The sequence below is a fragment of the Megalops cyprinoides genome, chromosome 24, assembly GCF_013368585.1.
Source record: "Megalops cyprinoides isolate fMegCyp1 chromosome 24, fMegCyp1.pri, whole genome shotgun sequence".
NCBI classification, from domain to species: Eukaryota; Metazoa; Chordata; class Actinopteri; order Elopiformes; family Megalopidae; genus Megalops; species Megalops cyprinoides.
This window is the reverse complement of record NC_050606.1, coordinates 9,153,306-9,173,893: the sequence shown is the minus strand read 5'-3', so window position 1 is coordinate 9,173,893 and position 20,588 is coordinate 9,153,306. Positions and strand designations below refer to the sequence as shown.

The window sequence follows — 20,588 nt, the reverse complement described above, 5'->3', positions numbered from 1 at the left end:
GGCTCAGCGCGGTTTAAGACAGACGAAGCACACAAGGAGCGGAGCGCAGTCAGAGGACATGGGGCTGTTTACACACTGGGCCAGACAATCACTAACAGAAGCTGGGAATTACTTCAAAAAAAAAAATCCACAGTGGCTGAATTAGTGGGGATATTCAGACGTCCTGGTATGGTTTAAATAATCAAGGTCAAAGCCAAGTGACTGTAGTTCTACTTCAGGGCAAGAGACAGATTACTCTGACCTTGGCCTGCTCTTACAGTCAAATTTCAGTGTTACTCTGCATTGTGCTTGGGGCAGAAGAAATATTTCATCCTGCTGGCTGCTTGATGATTTTATGAGGGTGGACTGAGAAGTTTGTGGCTTCACCCAGATGGTTTTCCAGAAACGCAACTGTTCATACACTGTTTTCAACTATCCCCGCCCCCCTTTCTTTAAAACATTCATTCCAGCTACCTTTGCTCTTCAACATCCCCTCACTGTGACACTAGATCTATTCACCCTCCCCAGATAAACCGTAACTGATCCAAACACTTCATACTCTTACCACAACTCCGTGTGAGCAAGAGTTCAGAGATATAAGTTAGGTGGTGCTCGTTCTAGAGGGTAAGGGAAATGGAGGAACGGTTCAGGATCGTTGTTGGATCACTGCGTCTCTTTTGTTTATCCCTGTTCTCCTGGTTAAGCTTCACATTGTCAACCTCTCTGGTGGCTGTGCAGACTATAAACCATAGACATCACTCTATAATGAGGTGTCCTTCCATGTGATATATGCTTCTGTAAATAAATTCAAGCTGCCACAGGAAGACTGAAACACGGATGAAGCTGCAAGCATTCTGACCCAGCCGCTTATGTGGTTCATTCTAATTAGCGCCATACGCTTTGGACTTCAAGGGCATCTTCTGTATAACTCAACAAATGTGATATTTTTATAACAAGGGAGAGCCTTGTGTTTCCTGCAGAAATAACTCCTGAATTCATATTGAGAAAAGGGTCAAGGAATTGTCCTTATAATTCTTGTACTCTAAATTAGTATTTAGATGACACATGAAGTCAGCTGATCTTAGATAATGTAAGAAGCTTTATGTCCCATTCATACCATGCAAATATTTAGAAAATTATATACTTGCCAGGTTCGGGATTTGGTAAAGAAAGAGAATTGTAATATACATGCATTTTAAAACAGCAATTCATTTTTCATAATGGTGTTGACAGTACTCATAGACTCCTATGCTGTCTGACTCATTAGTGAGCCACCTTGTTATGCAGTTGAGAACAGCATTCATGTATGTTTTTTTAACTTACATGAGTTTACAGAGGGCCTCAGATCTGACAGTCGTCTTCCAATAGCAAGTCAAACGCTTTGTATATGACTGCAATAGAAGACTTGTTTTGGCAGGACAGACTTCATGCTAAATTAACTGTGACATTACAGCACAGTTATTCCTTTGTGAATTACCTTCTCCAGTTTCAAGGTGCCTTCAAAACAAACCGGAGAAGATCAAAACTTGCCTGCACACGTCACTGAAACAAGATGACCACACCTGCACACAAAAGTATCCGTGCCAAAAACTCTTGTCTTACAATTAAGATCTAGCTAGATCAGTAAGCATCTGCCCAAGACTCAGTCTGTGCCACCATATTTCCTGCCTAAACCAGACAAATCAGATGTTGCAATGCATTTCTTATTCAGATAATATTAATTTACTCTACATCTTTAGTTAAAAGTTAAAAAGACAAAGCAGTTCGTGTTGTCTCTCTCTTCAGTAAGGATGGGAATCATGGTACCATTATTATGGTGCCACTGAGCTTCCCTGACCCATATGTGAACACTGATCCAAAATCTGTGCACCACAGCAAACCTCTCAAAACAGCCCCTCATTAACACATTCTTCCATGAAAATTTTACAAAATATCTCTGGGTTTTATTTAATTTTTTTCCTGTTGTTTTATTTGACAAGCAGCAAGATCATGTTTGTCTTTTTTTTTTTTGTTCTCTTTACATTTGAAGGTAAATACAATTATCGATATACTGTTTTATTACAATGTTTCGTTTCCTTGCCTTGATACATTTAAAAAAAACACAACTGCAAACGTGAGAAGAGAAAACATGGTTTCCCCCTAGACATTCCACAATTCCTGTGACCTCCACACTCGTCCCCTCGCAATTCTGTTCCCCCCCGGTCCTGCAAACTGAAAAGATAGGTTCCGCTTGCACTCGAGTGGCTGTAGGCTGTTCCCTTGACACGCGAGGCGTGGCACTGGCGATGTCATAAACGGCGTTTAAAAAAAACAAAAAAAATCGGGCGGGAGCTGTCGGGTCACTCAGTGGACGTTCCTGTGATGCGGGCACAGTTCTGCTCCACCCCTCTCCCCTCCCCTCTCCTCCAGGAGGAGCACGGCCAGGCAGGGACAGCCAAAATAAACGCTCTCCGTTCTCAGGGCAGGCCCACAGGACTTCCTGAATCACGCCACGTAGCTGTACTCGTCCGCTGTGGTTTGGCTCCGCTCGATGTACTGTTTGTCGATCAGAACCTCGATGCACTTCTTTATCATGCTGATACTGGGGTTGAATCTGGCTTTGGACTGGTTTATGACCTGCGGGCGAGAGAGGAAATGTCACTGTTTTACTGGTACTGGAGCAAGCCTTGTGCCTGGGATTCAGATTTGAAAGGTCATAATTCTGGCATTGCGTGTTCAGTTCAGTTACTTTATTTAAAGTCAAGAAAGCTGGTTGATCGGCATTTTTATCTTATAGAAGTTTAGAGAGTGTAGAAAGAAAACATAATGAAGCTGCATTAGCTGTTAAATTTAACGTCTAATTCATCCATAAATACATCAGAAGTTCTGCAGGAAATCTTCAACGCCCAACAGATTGTTTTGGCATAGAACCATTATTTGTGCTGGGAAAATTCATTATCGCCCAACACGATCCTATGTCAACATCCCGAGTGATACAGTCAACCTGCAGCAGATGCGAAACGGTGACACATGCATCTTCAGCAAATATGAAGTGCGGGAGAAGTAACGAAAAAACAGGACCGCTGCGGATTGGACTGCGCGCAGCTGACTGAGGAACACCAGCGTCCCTGCTGACAGCTCATTCTGTCACCAGCCATGTTCTGACAATGACACGCAGAGAGATTTGTCCCAGAAACGCCTCCCCATGCCAGGACAGCTGCCCTCTCAGCATTATCCACCATAGCGAACTCTACTCTCCTTACACTTCACTCCAAAGCTGCAGCGTATAGACTGCAGGCTACTGGTCCCAGAAGTGCCTTATTCACTCCGGTAAAGACCAGTAAGGAGTGATAAGGATGGACTAAAGCTGCTTTCTTGGCAATGTGTCTCTGCTGTCAGGAAACGGATAACTCTAATTAATGTAATGTAATGTAACGGATAGCTCATTCATTTCCCTGCACCACCCATCCACTTGCTATGTAGAGTGACACCCTCAACTGCAACCAACGCTGGCAGCACTGCAGACGGAGAGGAGGTGAACGAAAGAGTACCTCTTGGATTAACGCGTTGTGTCTCAGCACTTTGCGAGCCTTCATGATTCGGACTATAGCTGCTTGCAGATACATCTTCCTGTCCTCGTCCACGGCACTCCTCGTCTGCTCCATTTCCTACAACAGGCACCATTCAAACAATCAAACTTTATTTGCAACAGAGCCCTTCTCTATTAGAGACTGCTTTGTGAGGTATCATCACAGATATGGGCAAATGACGCCGTGACACACAATACTATACTGAGTTACCAAGCTCAGTATAGTACAGTGTTGTAAACTGTGTAGTCTGTTGCATTCTTTGCATGAGTTAAAATGATACAGAGATAGTGACAAGAAAATGTTAATAAAAATAAATAAATCCTTTTCTGATTATAGAACCGAGAAACATTAAGGCATAAGTCCAACTCCTCAGGTGCTGTAAATAATAGAAGCAAATGCCTCCTTATCAGCCTGATATACCAAAAGCGGAATTTATACCCTCTGAGGAATACCTGTGGTGTGTCCTTCTGCATTGACGTGGTGATTTTAAACTTTGTCCTTTTACTGGTGAAGGTCATATTCAGCGAGAGCGTGGATTCTGCCTCTACATCCTCCTACACAGGAAAACAAAACACACAGAAACATTAGGTTAGATACTGAATATTTACATTATCAAGACTCATTAGGAAATCCTCATTTAAAAAAGACAAAGTGGATAATGGTTTGAATTTGCACTTCTGCCCTCTAAAACACAAAGGAACCATTAGCGGTAGCTGCTTTGACATCTTCAAATGGTGGGCGTTTCACTGTTTGGATCCGATCCCGCCCTAAGTCACAAGGCCGCACACAGATGAAATGTGGCCGGCCTTTGCGGTGTATTTTTATCTGACGGCTCAGGTCACGGGCGCTCCTGACGCCAGCCCACCTGCACTCTCCCACGCCACCGCATGAGATCAGCGCTAATCACATGCGACACCTCTTTGTCATGAAGTAGCTCCACCGGGGGCGGTCTCTTCGCGTTAAGCCAGTTAGAGTGTCTGTCAGTTCAAGCTTCTTAGATCATTTTACTCAGCCCCCCTGCCCCCCCCCGTTATCACCAGATGGCAGCTGGCTGTGAGCAAAGTAATATGAGTAAAGGCACACAGACCTCACCCTGCCAGATCTACAGTGACAGCCGTGAGCACTGGGGACAGACCCAGTTCCGCAGCACCGTGACCCAGAGTGTACCGCGGTCTCCGGGGAGTCATGTCTGTGGACCCGCGCTTTGAGCTGTCCCGGCAGCTGAGAGGGACGACAGCCGTGACGGTACCTTTTCTGAGTCGTGGTTTATCATCTTGACGTCCATCAGGGACTTGATGGTCTTGGTCAGCTCCTTCTCGTTCATCTGGGTGCTGTCCTGGAGCTCCTTGTAGCTCACCCTCTCGCAGTTGTTGAAGGCCAGCAGCACGGCCATCTGGTAGGTGGTGACCATGGCAACGTAGGGCTTGGAGAGGTAGTTCATCTTCACCTCGCCTGGGGGAGGGAGGGGACACTTCAAACATCATCGCGTTCCCAAATCAGCCCACATACCCTGCCCCTACTTAAACACACAGCAGTGTCATTATATGACATTACATTACATTACTGGCATTTAGCAACTGCTTTTATTCAGAGCAACTTACATAAGTTATAATTCGTACACGTTAGTCATCTATACAGCTGGAGGAATTACTGAGGCAGTTCTGGGTTAAGTACCTTTCCAAAGGGTACAGCAGCACTGCCCCACCAGGGAATCGAATGAGCAACCTTCCAGTTACAAGCCAAGCTCCTAACCACTACGCCACACTGCTACACTGCTGCCCATGGACCCAAAGCCAGCTTCCACACACCCCCTCAAACACACACTAATCTCAGAGACGCCAACCCCTTTATGAAGTGCATCCAATACCAATAACTATTCATATTCGAGTGACTCATCTTCTGCATGTTTGCATGGATCTGTGGGACAGTGCGCCAGCGGCTCCGAACGCATACAGTTTCGGCAAAGTGGCGTTTAGCAGGGAGATCTGCTGGCAGCTGCGGCCTGTCACACAGACTTAGCACTCTGCGATTTCACAGACGACACCGAAGCCCTGCCAGTTCCCGGGCTTCGGAGCCCGTTTGAATAGCGCTCGTGGGACGGACATGTTATCCCGTTGTCGGGGGGGGGGGGGGGGGGGGGGGGGGGGGGGGGGGGGATATCCAACTACACGCCCTAATCCCGTGAAAGCAAAAGCTTTTTTTCCTTTCTTCTCTTGATTGGACGCGTATCCGATCGCTCCACGGAGAACACGTGGAGGACCGGTTCCTCTGTAATCGCGTCGGGCGAGCCGGCAGACACCGGGCTGCGGAAAATGGGACGCACGAGCACCATGTTCAGGTGAACAATGCGTGCGCCTCCTCTCTCTCTGCAGGGGGACCGGGTCTCCGAGGAGAGCTGGGTAATCCTCGCTGCCTGCAGGCACAGATATGAGAGGCGCCTGCCCGCAGTGCACTGCTCTGTGAAACCCAGGGCGCATTCATGCACCAGAGGAATGAGGCCTTGCCTGTACGCAAGCCAAGTCACTCACTCCGTACCCTACACTGTTCACAACACTACACTGCGCTGCTGCGGGGCAGCTGTGTAACATGGTGGTAAGGAGCAGGGCTTGTAACCGAAAGGCTGCTGGTTTGTTTCCCGCTGAGGTACTGCTGCCGTACCCCTTGGCAAGATACGTAACCCACAACTGCCGCAGTAAATAGCCAGCTGTTTAAACGGATAACATGTAAAAAGTGTAACCTATATAAATCGCTCCGGATAAAAGCGCCTGCTAAAATAAAGTGCAATGTAATGCAGTGGGCCTTGTAACTCCAAGCCTGATGCAGGGCACCGAACAAGTCAAAATTGAGCTAAAGAGTCAAATATAGACACTGTTGTCACTAAATATATGCTGCACCGCGAATGACACAGGTAGATGTATCTAATCTGGTCCTGCGGAAGAGCATTCGGACGGTAAACAACGGCGGCTCACATACCCGTGCAGAGATAGTGTAGCCAGGTCAGCTTCCTCCCACTGAAGTGCTGGTTGTAAAACAACTCAAACTGCAAGTTAGACACAATCAACATTAGACCTCAATAATAATAAACTACAGTTACACTCAGTGTTACACTGTTACACAGTGGTCTTATTAACATGTTGGTGAACTGCAAGTAAAAACCACGGTGCTGCGTTTACTAAGGTAAGTAGGTGAGAAAACAAAGACGTAGGTGGATTTAGCTTTGCAAATAGAGAATGAAGCTCATCTTAATACGACAAGCTCACGTAAATGGGCATAATGAGAACTTGATGCCTGAACTCTGTCAAAACGGGCCGACCCTCCCAGCTAACACCCGCCCCCCCCAGATCATCTCTGCCGTTGCCCTGGCGACTCACCATCTGTACGCTCTTCTCCAGCTCCTGCGGGATGGCGAAGGTGGAGGTGGGGACGTGCGTGAGGGGCCAGGCCCCCGCCTAAAAACAAACCAGCAGCAAGCACGTTAACGTCCACACACCAAACACACATGTGTATACACACACACACACACACACACACACAGTGTGTAGTAGAGTAAGTGGAAAGCGAGAGCAATTGCAGCATCTTTCATTTCACTGCAGATGGTCTCGGAGCACTGTGACCTCACTGAGGCCAGCACAACCGCATGGCAGCCGGTGGGTGGTGAAATGAATCACTATGAATTATCCACAGTACCAGTCAAAAGTTTAGACACAACTCTAATTATTTATTTTTACTATTTTCCACATTTTGGAATAATAGTAAAGACATCAAAACTGAAATAACACAAATGGAATTATGCAGTGACCAAAAAAGTGTTAAATCAAAACTTATATTTTAGATTCTTCAAAGTAGGCAATTATTTTCAATTACTTTTCTTGGAAAGAAATTCATACATAGGCATCGACTTAACCATTTATATCGAAGAAACAAATTTCAAGAATTTAAGCATAAGTCTTTCGATCAAAATGTCTTTGAATGCATGTTTCCCATTACCTTAATCAGGTGTGTCCAAACTTTTGACTGGTACAATGTATGCTTTTTAATGTGTATGTTTTTTTTTAATATTAACAAGTTACCATACAGTAACGAGCAGTAGTATACGAGCAGACCAAGTGATTGCTAATCATACACGCATTAAAATTCTCTTGCTGAATTTTCTTGTCATCATCTACCTTGTGTGCCCGAAATCGGTTCAACAGCACCCAGTTCCACTCTCAGAATGCTCACTTACCTGCAGTATACAGATCTGAAAGCTGATTCCCAATCAACACCCATTTCCTCTGTTTTAATGAAGCTGCAGGAATGGCTGCTCACCTGAAGTACATAGATCTGAAAGCTGATTCCCAGATCGATGGCCGTCTCCTGGGTTTTGATGAAGTTGTTGAACTTGTTGTTCAGGTCGGCGCTCACGCTCATGTCCGTGTACATTCGGTGCAGTTTGCTCGTGAACTCATACCCGCAAGCTTGCTGCGGAGCAGAGCAACAAAACATTAGGACATTACACCTTTTAACATTGCATCTGTGTGCTAACTACACAGTTTCATTCAGGGGGACATATTACATTAATAACATTATTACTGAGTGGCACATTTATACATTTATTCATATACACCACTGGAAAATTACTGAAGCAATTCTACTTCAGTGTCTTCAAGGGGCAGCAGCAGTGTCTGTCCAAGGGTTCAAACACACAACCTTCTGGTGAAAAATCAGCGTCTCAAAGCACTACTGCCGTCTCCCCTCTTCAGGTGTCTCACCTGAGACAGAGACGTTACCTTTAGTTTGTTGATCATGGCTTCTTCTGAATCCATAGACAAGGACAGGCCGTGTATTAACCGCTTGGCGAGCATTCGCGCGTAAAACTGGGGGAAGACACGAATGGGGATTTCTTTAAGCAAACACTCAACAGCTCCAACCAGATGGAGACATTGTTCCCTGTGTGGGAGAGGGAGGGGGAACCAACTGGGGTGAGCACATCCTGTCCAAAACGATTGCTTGGTGCCAATTGTACTGGGAGCTACTAACTCAACTCCACCTCACCTAAAGCCGGCTGTGAAACAGGTGTACTTAGTATAACCACCATCAAACCACAGCTGAATGTGGCCGACATAAAGGAGCTAGTAGTAGTCTATAAGAACAATGGCGAATGCCCGGTACCTTCTGAAAGACGTCCTTATCGTCAATGTACTTGAATACTGTGATGAAGCTGGTCAGCTTGTCCTCCACCTCGTTCTCCGTCAGTCCCTTTGCAGACTTCTTCAGCAGACTGTCACAGTACTTGGCAAGCTTCCAGAAATATAAGAAACAACACCCAATCAATACAGAGCCAAAGGGGCTTACATGAACACTACAAGAGCCGGCAGGAATGAGAACACCCTGCTTCACGGCACTCAGATATAGTGACACGACCTGGTGCTGTACTGGCCAAAAATTTGAACACACCTACTTTTTAGTAAGCAAAGACATCAAAACTAGGAAAGACCACAAATGGAATTATCCAGAGACCAAAAAGGTGTTATAAACAAATCAAATCTTATATTTTAGAAATTCATACACAGACAAATATAAATGAAGTCGATGTCTAACAAACAAATTTCAAGCATTTAAGCATAAGTCTTTGGATCAGAATGTCTTTGAATGCATGCTTCCCATAATCTTAATCAGGTCTGTCCAAACGTTTGACTGGCATTGTACCTGGAGGATCAGGCTGGAAACATCAGGCACTCACCAGTTCAGGGGCTTTGCAGATGGACTTTGGCTCTCTGTAGTTAACGACTGACGTCAAAGCCTACAAAAATCCCACATACTATCACAACGTAATCCTCATACATTAAAAACACAAAATAAAAAGAAAATCACTTTTTATTAGATACATACAGAGGAGTTTGATAGTCCAACAGTAAAAGGCTACATTAATGAAAAGCAGACTAACTGGGTATGTTTTGTACTGTACAAGAAAACCAAGGAGAATAATCATCAAGATAATCCGGCATCCACTCTATTCTGTTTATGAATTCCTCTCTATCCCCCTCTACTGGACAAAACTTACCAGGCACTGTAAAGTCTACGCTAACTCCTAACTACTAACTCCTCACGCATATTGAAAATCTCTGTGCTGGTTGTAATATACTGCTGGTTGTAATACGTACATTACATCACAATACATTATTGTCAGTTGGCAGACACTCTTATCCAGAATGACTTGCATAGGTTATAATTTTTATGTTATTCATTGATTCATCTGAATATTTACTGAGGCAATTCTGGGTTAAATACTTTGCTCAAGGATACAACAGCAGTGGCCCAGTGCAGAATCAAACCAGCGACCCTTTGGTTACGGGCCCTGCTCCTTACCATTTGTTACAGTGTATGAGGGCAATGGAGGAAAACACACCTCTCTCAGTATTTTTCACCATAATTCCTGGCAATAAAATCTGAGAAATTACAGTCATCCCAGGTTGCCACTCAAGTCAGATTTATATACTCCATAACTTTTCAATTACAATGGGATATGTGACTACTTTCAATGACTGAGAAGGTGCACAGGTCTGAATCATGTCTGATCAGATCTCTGAATTTACCTTGTCCAGTGCGCTCATTAAGTGCTGATCCCCATTCAAGACGGTGTTGATGAGCTGAACGTATTTACTGTGGACCTCTAAGACTGACTCCACAAACTGGGTTGGCATCTGGAAACATGGAGAAAAAATAAAACACCACCAACAACATTATTTTTATGCATGAAAAAATTCACTTTTCCAACATCAGGACAGAATGAAGCTCAGTGCAACGCACTACAAGGGCTCCCGCGACAACCAAACCAGCCTTTTCCTGCAATACCTGCGTTTACGGTCACTGCCATTCCTGCATTGTATGTCAACAACAGAATCATGTAATGCAAATGGACCCAGGGTTTACTCTAAGGGTGGAAATCACCAAGCGATGTGGCAGATATCAGACCAAGGTGGCTGATGGCTTAGCAGGAAGAAAGACGAGTGGCAACAGCCGACTGTGGCAGAATGCTTACTGCAACCCCGTGAGGAACCCGCGGAAGTGGGCGTGGCTGCCCCCCTGTCACTCACGTTTTCCTGAGAGAGGTTACTGGTGGCTCGGAGGCCCTCGTCGTGGATGTGGACCTGGAGCTCCTGGATCATGTGAGGTAAGCCCGTGGAGACGGCCCGTAGCAGGGTGTACATGTTTGCCATGTCTGTGAGGGAAGCAACTGTGAGTCCTACAGCAGCCTACCATTACATTATATTACATTCATTTACCAGACGCTCTTATCCAGAGAAACTATCAGCACAAAAGAACAGAACTGTATCCAGTAATACAGGTAATTTGCAGACCTCTCCAACCACAGGGTGGTGTGTGCAGGAATCGAAACCATTGACAATGGGCAAGAAACGATCTTGCAATAATTCCCTCCAACTGTCCCAATGTGTGAACATGATTGCTCAACTGGTGATTGCACTGTTAAAGCAAAGTACAACTGCGTAGCATGTTTCAATACAGTTTCAACTGAGGAATACAATGCCCTCAATATTTATTAATACCCCTGATTAAACAGAAACGTATATACGGATAATGCACGCACTAGAAAATGTTTCCAGCCAGTTTTAAATGTTATAATTTAACTTTTAATAACACTGCACAGACCAAAGTCATAAAATTCACAAAGAATGAACTGTGTTCCAGAAAAAAGGGATATCATGTTGCAGTATTTGGAATTATGGATTAGAATTTCGACGTTTTTTATGCAGAAAAAATACGTTGTATTATCGGTTTGTTCCTGTTTAATAAGAAGTAGGAATAAATCTGGACGGCGATGTAAACAGTTGTACATGTGGTATGCGGTCTATTCTTCTTTATGAAAGGAGCCGTGCTAACAGGCTTGGTGGGGGTCTTAAATGGTGGCTCTGGCAGTCTGAGTTAGCATCTGCGTATGAGACGGCACAGCCAAATGGGGACGGAACTTACTGTCTCGCTTACATTTACATTTATTCATTTGGCAGATGCTTTCTTCCAAAGCCACTGCATCACAAGCAAAAAGCCACATAAGGAGTCAACAATATTAGAAGCACACCATGGCCATGTTTCATTAGTTGGCCAGACAAGGTACAAGCTAGCCAGTAGAGATAAATGTGTATGGAACAATAGAGTTTTTTTTTAATGGAAAACAACGTTTACAATGTACGAAATTGCTTTAGGTGGTAGGGTTTCCGGCACTCATGGGAGCGCGGAAGAGCTGCGTCTTCAGATTTTTCTTAAAGATAGCGAGGGACTCAGCAGAACAGATGCAGTGTGTCTCGTGCCTGTTGTTTGCCCGCTATATGCAACTTCCGTACGTCGCTTTGGATAAAAGCGTCTGGCAAATGAATAAATGTAGACATAAACGCAAGTGTGGAAGCTCACTCCACCATCGGGGGGCCGACGGCGGAGAAGGTTCTGGGAGCCGACTTTGTGCCGCGATGCGACGGGACCGGCAGGCACCGCTCGGTGGCGGAGCGCAGTGGCCGGGAGGGGAACTGACCGCCTCGCTTCTCCTGCCGGATGATGCTCTGGCACTCCCCATGCAGGAACTGCAGGTGGTCGGCCACCATCCTCTGCTGACACTCGTGGATCACTTTGGCGTAGGAGCTGGGGTGCAGGTACTTCCGACACCGCACCTCCTCGTCTTTCAACCGCCCCAAGACCTGGGGGGGGGGGGGGACCAGAGGTGTGCGATTCACACTTCACACAGTTGATAATACGACGCTGCTCATATACACAGTGGAATCAACAGGGAGATATGTATTTGAAGTGGCTTATGGGGCGCTTTAGTCTGACCAAGATGACCAAGAAAAAGACAAATGAGAGCAATAATAATAAGAACAATAACAACATACTAGTTATGCGGTTATTCCTCACCTGATATTTCTAATTTATTTCAGTGATCGCTGAGGTTGAAACGTACAAAAAAACTGTAAATGAAGTAACTGGCCTCCATGACGCAAGCTCATCCCAGTAGAGGGAAGTTCTCACCAAAGGCATGGGGAGATACAGATGAAATCACAACATACAGAATTGGGATGGGCATTTCAAGCAAAAATACTATTCGATATTCACTGGGAACTATTCAACCATTTTTCGAAGATCGTTTGTTATGTTTTCATTAGCGTTAAGTTTCTCATAGTTTTCACTGCCGCATTTGCTATATTTTTTTATGGTAAATCGCTGTTTCCTCAAAGCTAGAATTAGGTAGAATTTTTCCCAATCTCGTGTTCTAATCGCACCGGTTTTAGCATACACACTAAACAGCTAATCACACCAATGTGACCGTACACGCGAAAGGGTTAAGACAAGATGATGGTCACATAAACTTTTCGATTATTTATGAATTAATGATGATTCGAAAATTTGGAAAATCATGACCCATCCCTAATACAAACCCCCCCATGCCTGACTGACTGAGGGCCGACGGCCTGCCAGTGAGCTCCACATCTCCACAGAAATATCGCTGGCCGGTTCCGACTGGTGATCAACCCGGACAGCCATTAAACCCTGATCTGCCAAAGCTATGGCTGGCACTGCTGTTGGACTAACCACAAAACCGCTCTGCTGGGTGTGGGTGTGGGCGTGTGTGAGTGTGTGTGTGTGTGTGTGTGTCTGCGCAGCCTGCTCAGATTCTCTCCCCACAAAGAAGCCATGATCGACACAATTATAGGAGTCTAGCACTGGAAAACCAGAGTCAGCTCCCCAGGCTCGGAAAGAGAGTCATCTCCTCCTACTTCCACAGAAACCATATCTGATCATCACATGCCATGCCTTCAAAACAGGATAACGGCACTGAGGCAGAAGGCAGGGGACAGAAACAATGCTGCTGTCAAAGGCAACGACCGTGACAGCTTAGAATATGCAGTTCCTGCCCTACAGAATAAATGTGTCAGTATTCTGCAAGCTTGTTTGTCCCGCTCCGGAGGATAGAGTGTCTGCAAGAACCAACAAATATCATAAGAGGAATACACCTCAAACCACTTCCTGTATCTCTCCTGTTTTCAAGGCTGTGTTTTAAAGCATGACAGCGCTTTATGCCTATGTACTAATGTGCTTGTGATAGATCGGTCATCTGGGTCACTCCGAGAGCTGAATGGACACCACAAGAGAAACTGCTTGGTGACCAGAGAGGAGACGTGACACATCACATGATTCATGCTTGCTGGGGTACTTGCTGAATCATCAGTGTGTCTCAATTTAGAGAACTTTTTTGCATTTTCAGTGCTCTTTATTACAGTGCTTCTCAATCCTACTCCTGGAGCCCTCCTGTCCTGCATATCTTCTATCTATCCTTGCTCAGAACTGAGAATCAGTGCTTTATTAGATGTAGCTGGTGAATCTGGTAGGCATGCTACCGTGCAATGGCACACAGCCTGCAGAGCAGATACAACCACAGGAAGTCCTCGGCTTAGCACTCTGTGGGAGGTGGGAGGTGCAGGCAGGGCAGGTCGCTAACGTACCCCCCCCCCCCTCACAAAGACACAACTGAAGCAGCTGGGTATCTCCCTACCTTCTCCATGTACTGCGAGCAGTTTGACTCTTGCAGTAAATTGGAGGCTTCCTGTTTGTAGTACTCTCCTGTTTTCGTCAGAAACGGCCCTTCAAAGATTTCCTGATAAAACTGGAAAAAAAAAAGACAGGAAGGGAGGAGACAGGAGAGAAAGGGCAGAACATACTCAGAAATTCATGTGCAATGCTCTCAGTCTCGCTGTAATATCACCGATTTACCAACCCCTTCGATTCAGTATTTAATTTCAAAGAACCTGAATCCCAACACACATAAAGTGTAAAGAAAATCTAGCAAGCAATAAACGGACATCAAAATGTATCTAATGCCTATGACAGTAAACAAACATTTAATATTTACACCAGTGAATGACACATTTAGGGCCTGTTAAAGTGTGTGTTGGATTCAGAATAAAGACTCTAAAGCCATACATATCACAGCCTGAAGCAGAGGTCAATCAATACTTTATCACTCAATAGTTCAATACTTCAGTTCTTTCCCACTCACCTTAAGAGGAAACTTTTTCTTGTACTGTTCAACGTGAACAAAGGAGTTGATAACCCCGTGGATTACCTTCTGATTCGGGTCCTCACCACAGCGGTCACTGTGGGGTTGAAGAAAAAAAAAACAAGGCATTTCAGTTGGCAGATGCAGATAAATGGATTGCCACAAGGGCAACAGTAACAGAGAACCTTAACCTTGAAAATCACGCATAGCTAGTGCAGGTTATTAAGCAAACACTGGTAACATCTTTCCCAACCTTTCAACAGATAATATGTTAAAAATTAAGTCTGCTTGTGAGTTTTTGTGCTGACAGTGACTGAGAAACAATGATTGCTTTTATTTACTATTTTAGGCACTCAGAGATAAATTTCATATGGACACAGTACAATGTCCATTTCATGGAGATTCAATGCTGAAACAGATTAGAAAATAGACTGAAGGGCACCATGTGCCACAATCCCTGTTTCTCTGCTACATATGCAGTGTACAACCAGGGGCCAGCCTCCACAAACGAACAGCGGAGGCAGACTAGATGGCATGTGAAAAATGTCTTCCACGGTCACGACACACAATCCTTGTCATGCGGTGGACATCATGCTGGGATAATATTTCACCGCCTGAGTCAGGGCACCACACATCACACTGTTTTTTTCTGCATAAACTAATACCACCGCCCCAGATTTCAACAGAAGTGCATACAGTGAACTCAAGCACAGCTCTGTGGAGGTTCTATACTTCAGTCATTGGGCATACTGGCATAGCTCTTGGCACAAACATAGCTGGTGAGCGTTGGTGAAGTTTAGGTGTAAAGGTCTGGGGGCAAGCCCCTAACTCCCAGCTGACCAAAACCAGAGCTTACTTTTTAATCTCGTTCAACAGCATCCGGATCAGGATGGCCTGCAAGGGTTCGATCATCAACTTCCTCCACATGTCCAGTGCCAGCTGCAATGAATCATGGTATACCATCACTCTGGTTGTTCAATCAGCCTTTGCTCTCGAGACACTAAAGCTACAGGTCGTATGTTGCATTCTCCATCTTGTCTTTGTTACGGAACAGGAAATCAGTCCCATACGAACACGATAATAGGATAACATCATTGCTCCCTGCGATTCTGAACACTATGCGTTGTTTTTAAGACATATTCAGAGACTGAACATTTTGTGCTTGTTAAATTTGTTAAATAATGTTTTTAAAAGAAAAAAAAAACAGGATTTCACACTGTGAGAAATACTTTTACAAAGAGACATTATTTTTTACTTGGACGCAAACTAACACCTTTAAGGCAGTAGACTGCAGACATGCAAAAAACACAAAAAGAGTGTGCGAGTGAGGGCAGCCTCCCACACAATGCTGTGCAAACTGCAGAAGGTCTTCTTCTAATCCAAACACATTTCCCCTACGTGCATACCTTTACCAAAATACATGATCAAGCGTGCAGACATTCTATCTGTACCAAATCATTTGAGACTGAAAACACAAGCACACATAATCTTATCTGTATGTGTATTCACCCTTCGGTAATGCTGTGCGCCCTTACCTCCCCTATTTCCATGAGTGGCTCGTTTGTGTCAACCCCTCCTCCATAGCCATACTGCAAGTCCGCTTCGGTTAGTTTGTTTTTCTTAATGAACTGCGTGTTGAGGTACCTGCATTAAAGAGGAAGGATGCTGTATTTACAAAGAGAAGTCAGTGAAATGCTTCTGTCACTTCCCCTTGTACGACTCTGAACTGTTTCACACAGCAGGCTCTGGAGCACTGGTGAAAACTAAGGTTAAATTATATAAGGCCATCTAAGTTTGTTTTACTCAAAATAAGGGTACCAAGTTTTTTTGAACTTCATGGTGAACACCCAATTCACACAGCTAGCTATATTTAGCTGTCACAAATAGTCAACATTGACTAAAGGCCAGTTGCCCCACAACATCAGTGCAAAACATTTGAAGACTGTGAAAAGTAATGTTGGGTGAGCTGCTTGATTCGCTTGCTGTCAAAGACTTCAGTGTTGATGACTGAATACCACAGTGGTGATCAGCTTCTGCCTCCACTTAAAATGGCAGGTTACTTTGACAGCTGTGATGTACACTTACACAGGTGGGAGAATAAGCAGACTCAGCCCAGTGCAGGCTACAAAACACTGCCATGCCAAATTTGTTAGTGACTGCACTGTCTTTGTTTGAGTATTTTACAGTCTGACATGTTCTGTGCCATACCAACCTTATGGCACACCATCACACCAGATTAACCCAGTAACAACTGTAGAGACATGAGCCACTGTTCAGTATAATTTTAGACACTCAATTAGAAAGTCCGGAATCCGTTAGCTTCAAAGACATTGGATGACATACCACCAAATCACAATCTAAACAACTGTCATGGCACAGCTAAATGTTATTCACTGGGTGATGCAATGCTTGAACTGTTTGATCGCTTTCTTCTTCTGTGGAAGTTTTACAGGACCGTCAGCGACTCACAGATCACAGGCGACGGACTGCATTACAAAAAAAAAAAAAAAAAACTGACCCCACTCTTCACTACGGAGGTATCCATTTCAACTGAAATAACCGGACGTAATCTGCTTTTACATTTTTAAGGCCAACGGTTTTCAGCTTACGTTCTTAATCGTGGCCAATAACGCAAAGATAACACTGGGAGCAAGTGGAGTGACACATCTGTGAGATTATGGACGATGAACATGACTCCCAGCGCAAAAACAAGCAGGATAATCTGACCAGTGAATGTAACAATTGAAGATCTGACCATAATCTGACAGAGTGAAGATCTGGGTCAGCTGTGGCTCCTGATCTGCCTGGTGTTTGCACCTCAAGTTCTGTTGTACTAACACTGCTGTGCTTCCCCTAAGGGCCAGAGAAGTGCATGCTGGGAAAGACCTTCCTTCCTGTAATCGGAGAAATAGGACCCAATCTCATGAATACAGACACAATCTGTGTCCTAGCACCTAGCAGAGCAGAAACTACAAGGTTGTTCACCTTTATGAGCCTTTAAGATCAGCAGTTCACCAGACACAAATAACTGAGTATTTCTTCCTAAAGCAAGATCAACATTAAACTGAAATTATCAGTCAAAATCAAGAATATGAAAATTAACCCAAATATAGTGGTGCTTGATAACATGGAAAGTATTTATTTGGCCATACCAGCCGAATACCAAGACAGCACTCCTTAAAAAAGCAACTTTATACAGTAAATGCTTGGCAAGTCCAACCAAATCTTTCCTGGATTTCTACTTTCTCAGAGAACCTAGATTCATTTTAAGTTCTGTCAAACTGACTTAACTCCAACAGGTGGAGAGGAAACATGACGTAAGTACTGACTTGTGCAGAACGGCTCTCATCTAAAAGGAAACCAAACAAGTAAACATGAGATGCATTTCTGAGGTGGGGTAACCAGGCCTACCAGACTGTAACCTTACCTGTATAAACAATCCATGTAGTCCGCACCCTTGCTGTACTCTTCCCAGTATCTCTGGTACATCACCAGAACCTTCTCCTCTGACTCCAGCACCTTCTGCACAATGAAAACAGTGTTCCTTTTAGCGCCATGGATCACCTTGACATATTAATTTTTCCCACCACCCAGACACAACCACATTGCTCAGTTCAGCATACCTTGTACAACTGTTGAACATGGTTTTCCAAGAAAATTTTCGTCTCTGTGTACAATTTCTCTCCGAGGGGTTCTGGGTAGGCTACACACAAAGCATAAATGTCACTGATACACTTGTTAAGGAAACACATGTCGGGCTTGTCACTTCAATGAACAACCTTTCTTATTTGTCTCAATTTAGTCCACATATCTATAAGAAACACAGAATAAAAACATAGTGGCATCTGAGAGGTGACTAAAATATAATTTAAACAGGACTTATTCATTTGTTCATCTTTAAGAGATGTAAGCAAGCAGGATACGAGAAGCGGTCATTCCATGTGGCTCTTTCCACGTAATCAAGCATCACCACAGCTTTGATTGTCGTCAGGAGCTTGTTCCATGTCTCATCAAAATCCACCACCCGCGGCTTCAGGGACATCGTATGGCTTACTCAGCACACTGCAGGGAGACCCATGCAAGCACATTTCTTTCAATTAACCACGGTGGGAATATGACAGGGATGAATGTTCCAGAACCATCTGAGACATAGGAGGACATCCTACACTTAGCCTACGGTCTAAAATAAGGATTAGCTTAAAAGCTGTGACTGGCATTGACAAGGTTTTAATATTAAATGACTGTGGAACATCACCACGACCTAGAAAACTGGCCTCCTTTGTCATGACATTTCCTGACAATAAACAAAATGTTTACATTCTGGAAAGTGCTCCATGGGTATTACTGGAAAAATTACCACCCAGTATTGCATGAAATTCATATCTGTTTGAGCTAAAACGGCAAAATTTAATAACTGCTAGAAAAATAAAAATGTGGGAAAGCAATTGGTTGGATGAGCCAAGCACACAGGTAAACTGCCGCCACTGTGAACTGCAAATTGTATCTTTATAAGACAACTGCATTATAATGTCAAGAAAACATAATTGAGCAGGCTTGTGTGACGTTTATTACTGGAGGAGAGTGCCTCATTCTATAGAGACGTTATATTTGCATATAGTCGTTTAGCAGACGCTTTCATCCCGCAACTTAAAAAAAAACAGTGGATCTAATAGAGTTGAAGCAAGAGCGGAACGTACTGCACAGGACCGACAGGTGGTAGGATCAAAACAGAATACCCATATACAAGGCACCATATTAGACCATTATTTTTCTAGATCCGTAGAATACACTAGTCACATTCAAAATCAAGCACAGCCTTAAATAATGCACTTCTGAGTAACCTCAAAAAAGAGGATTTCAAACGAAGTTCCGTTCTTCATGCGCACCTACATATTCCAGTTTTAACAGCTGCTTTCTTGACAATAGAAAATGATCACAACAGTATAAGTAAATTTCTGAATATTCGGTACATAGGTTATGTCACACAGAACAACAGACCTGGTTGAAAATTTAGAATAAAAACACATGTACTGACTTAAGTCCTGGCACTACGGACCATAAAACGACAATATTTGTATTAAGAAGAAAAACCCCACAAGCATTAATAAAGATACACTGATTACAGTAAGTGAACTTTAGGTACCTTAGCTACATGTGTTTCCATTAGGGTTACTATGAAATGAGAAATTACTTTTAGCTGGTAGCCTCTATGTACAGCCTGCACAATACCCTGATGATTTAGCTATATTGTTTGTGCACGATCCAGCAAGTGAATCACGGCGATGCCTCGCATCTTTGAACTACCTTAGGAGATACTACTATCAACAGTCAGACAGATAACGTTAATATATCACATGAACGGAGGATGAGCTGGAAATACAGCTTGACTGAAACAGAAAACATGACAAGCAAATTATCCGACAGAGAAGCGGTAGCACAGCTCGCCTGCTACCAAGCTAACCTCTTTCCTATTACAAATTTATTCAGGCCTTAGCTTGCTAGCTAGCATTGCTCGTATCGTTTCAAAATAGTCAGCCTTAGTAGATAGCCAGCGTTAGTTATTAAAGTAAGAAGATGGATAGCTAACTACCACGCAAATATAGTCAGAAAAAATAACTAACTAGCTGTAATAGGGATGAGCGTATGTTATCAAAGCCCACACAGATACCAAATTGTGACATGACCAAAAACGAAACTCAGTGACTGGTTTACAAGGACCTTCTCAGCCCATAGCAATCTAACGCTAGCTAGCTAACTAGCAGCCGATACAATCGGAGCAATTTAGGTAGGTAGCTAGCTAGCTAGCTACATGGTTTTCAATCATTTACGACACTTCGAAGCACAAATTTTATTGGTGAACTAAAAAAACTATACAAGCACTAATGGACACGTTTGAAACGAAGGTGATTACCTGTGGCCAGTGTCACTTGATAATTATTTTTTAAAAAACTTAAGTTCTTCTGCTGTCACTGGCTTGATCTCGTTCACCTACACCTCTC

General features: G+C 43.9%; 1 protein-coding gene across 1 annotated transcript; it reads right to left on the bottom strand.

The window, feature by feature from the left end:
* Positions 1-1,945: 1,945 nt before the first annotated feature.
* LOC118771000 (cullin-2-like) lies at positions 1,946-20,588 on the bottom strand. Its single transcript, XM_036518823.1, has 21 exons — positions 20,501-20,588; positions 18,513-18,651; positions 18,213-18,315; positions 18,017-18,111; positions 16,125-16,233; positions 15,446-15,528; positions 14,590-14,686; positions 14,086-14,196; positions 12,073-12,235; positions 10,625-10,749; positions 10,124-10,231; positions 9,271-9,330; positions 8,700-8,828; positions 8,318-8,404; positions 7,857-8,009; positions 6,920-6,997; positions 6,522-6,588; positions 4,798-5,000; positions 4,001-4,102; positions 3,510-3,626; positions 1,946-2,595 (listed from the first exon to the last, which is right to left on the bottom strand). The coding sequence occupies exons 2-21, from the start codon at positions 18,629-18,631 to the stop codon at positions 2,464-2,466; spliced, it is 2,241 nt and encodes a 746-aa protein (XP_036374716.1). The 5' UTR covers positions 18,632-18,651; positions 20,501-20,588; the 3' UTR covers positions 1,946-2,463.

What these genes read in the sequence shown, in the direction of transcription:
- LOC118771000 (XM_036518823.1), bottom strand. Translation starts at nt 18,631, where the DNA reads ATGTCCCTGAAGCCGCGGGTGGTGGATTTTGATGAGACATGGAACAAG. An exon ending in AGAAAAAGTTTCCTCTTAAG is followed by an intron (nt 14,197 to 14,589) that starts GTGAGTGGGAAA and finishes TTTTTTTTCCAG; the next exon opens with TTTTATCAGGAAATCTTTGA. An exon ending in TCTGCAAAGCCCCTGAACTG is followed by an intron (nt 8,829 to 9,270) that starts GTGAGTGCCTGA and finishes TATTTCTGGAAG; the next exon opens with CTTGCCAAGTACTGTGACAG.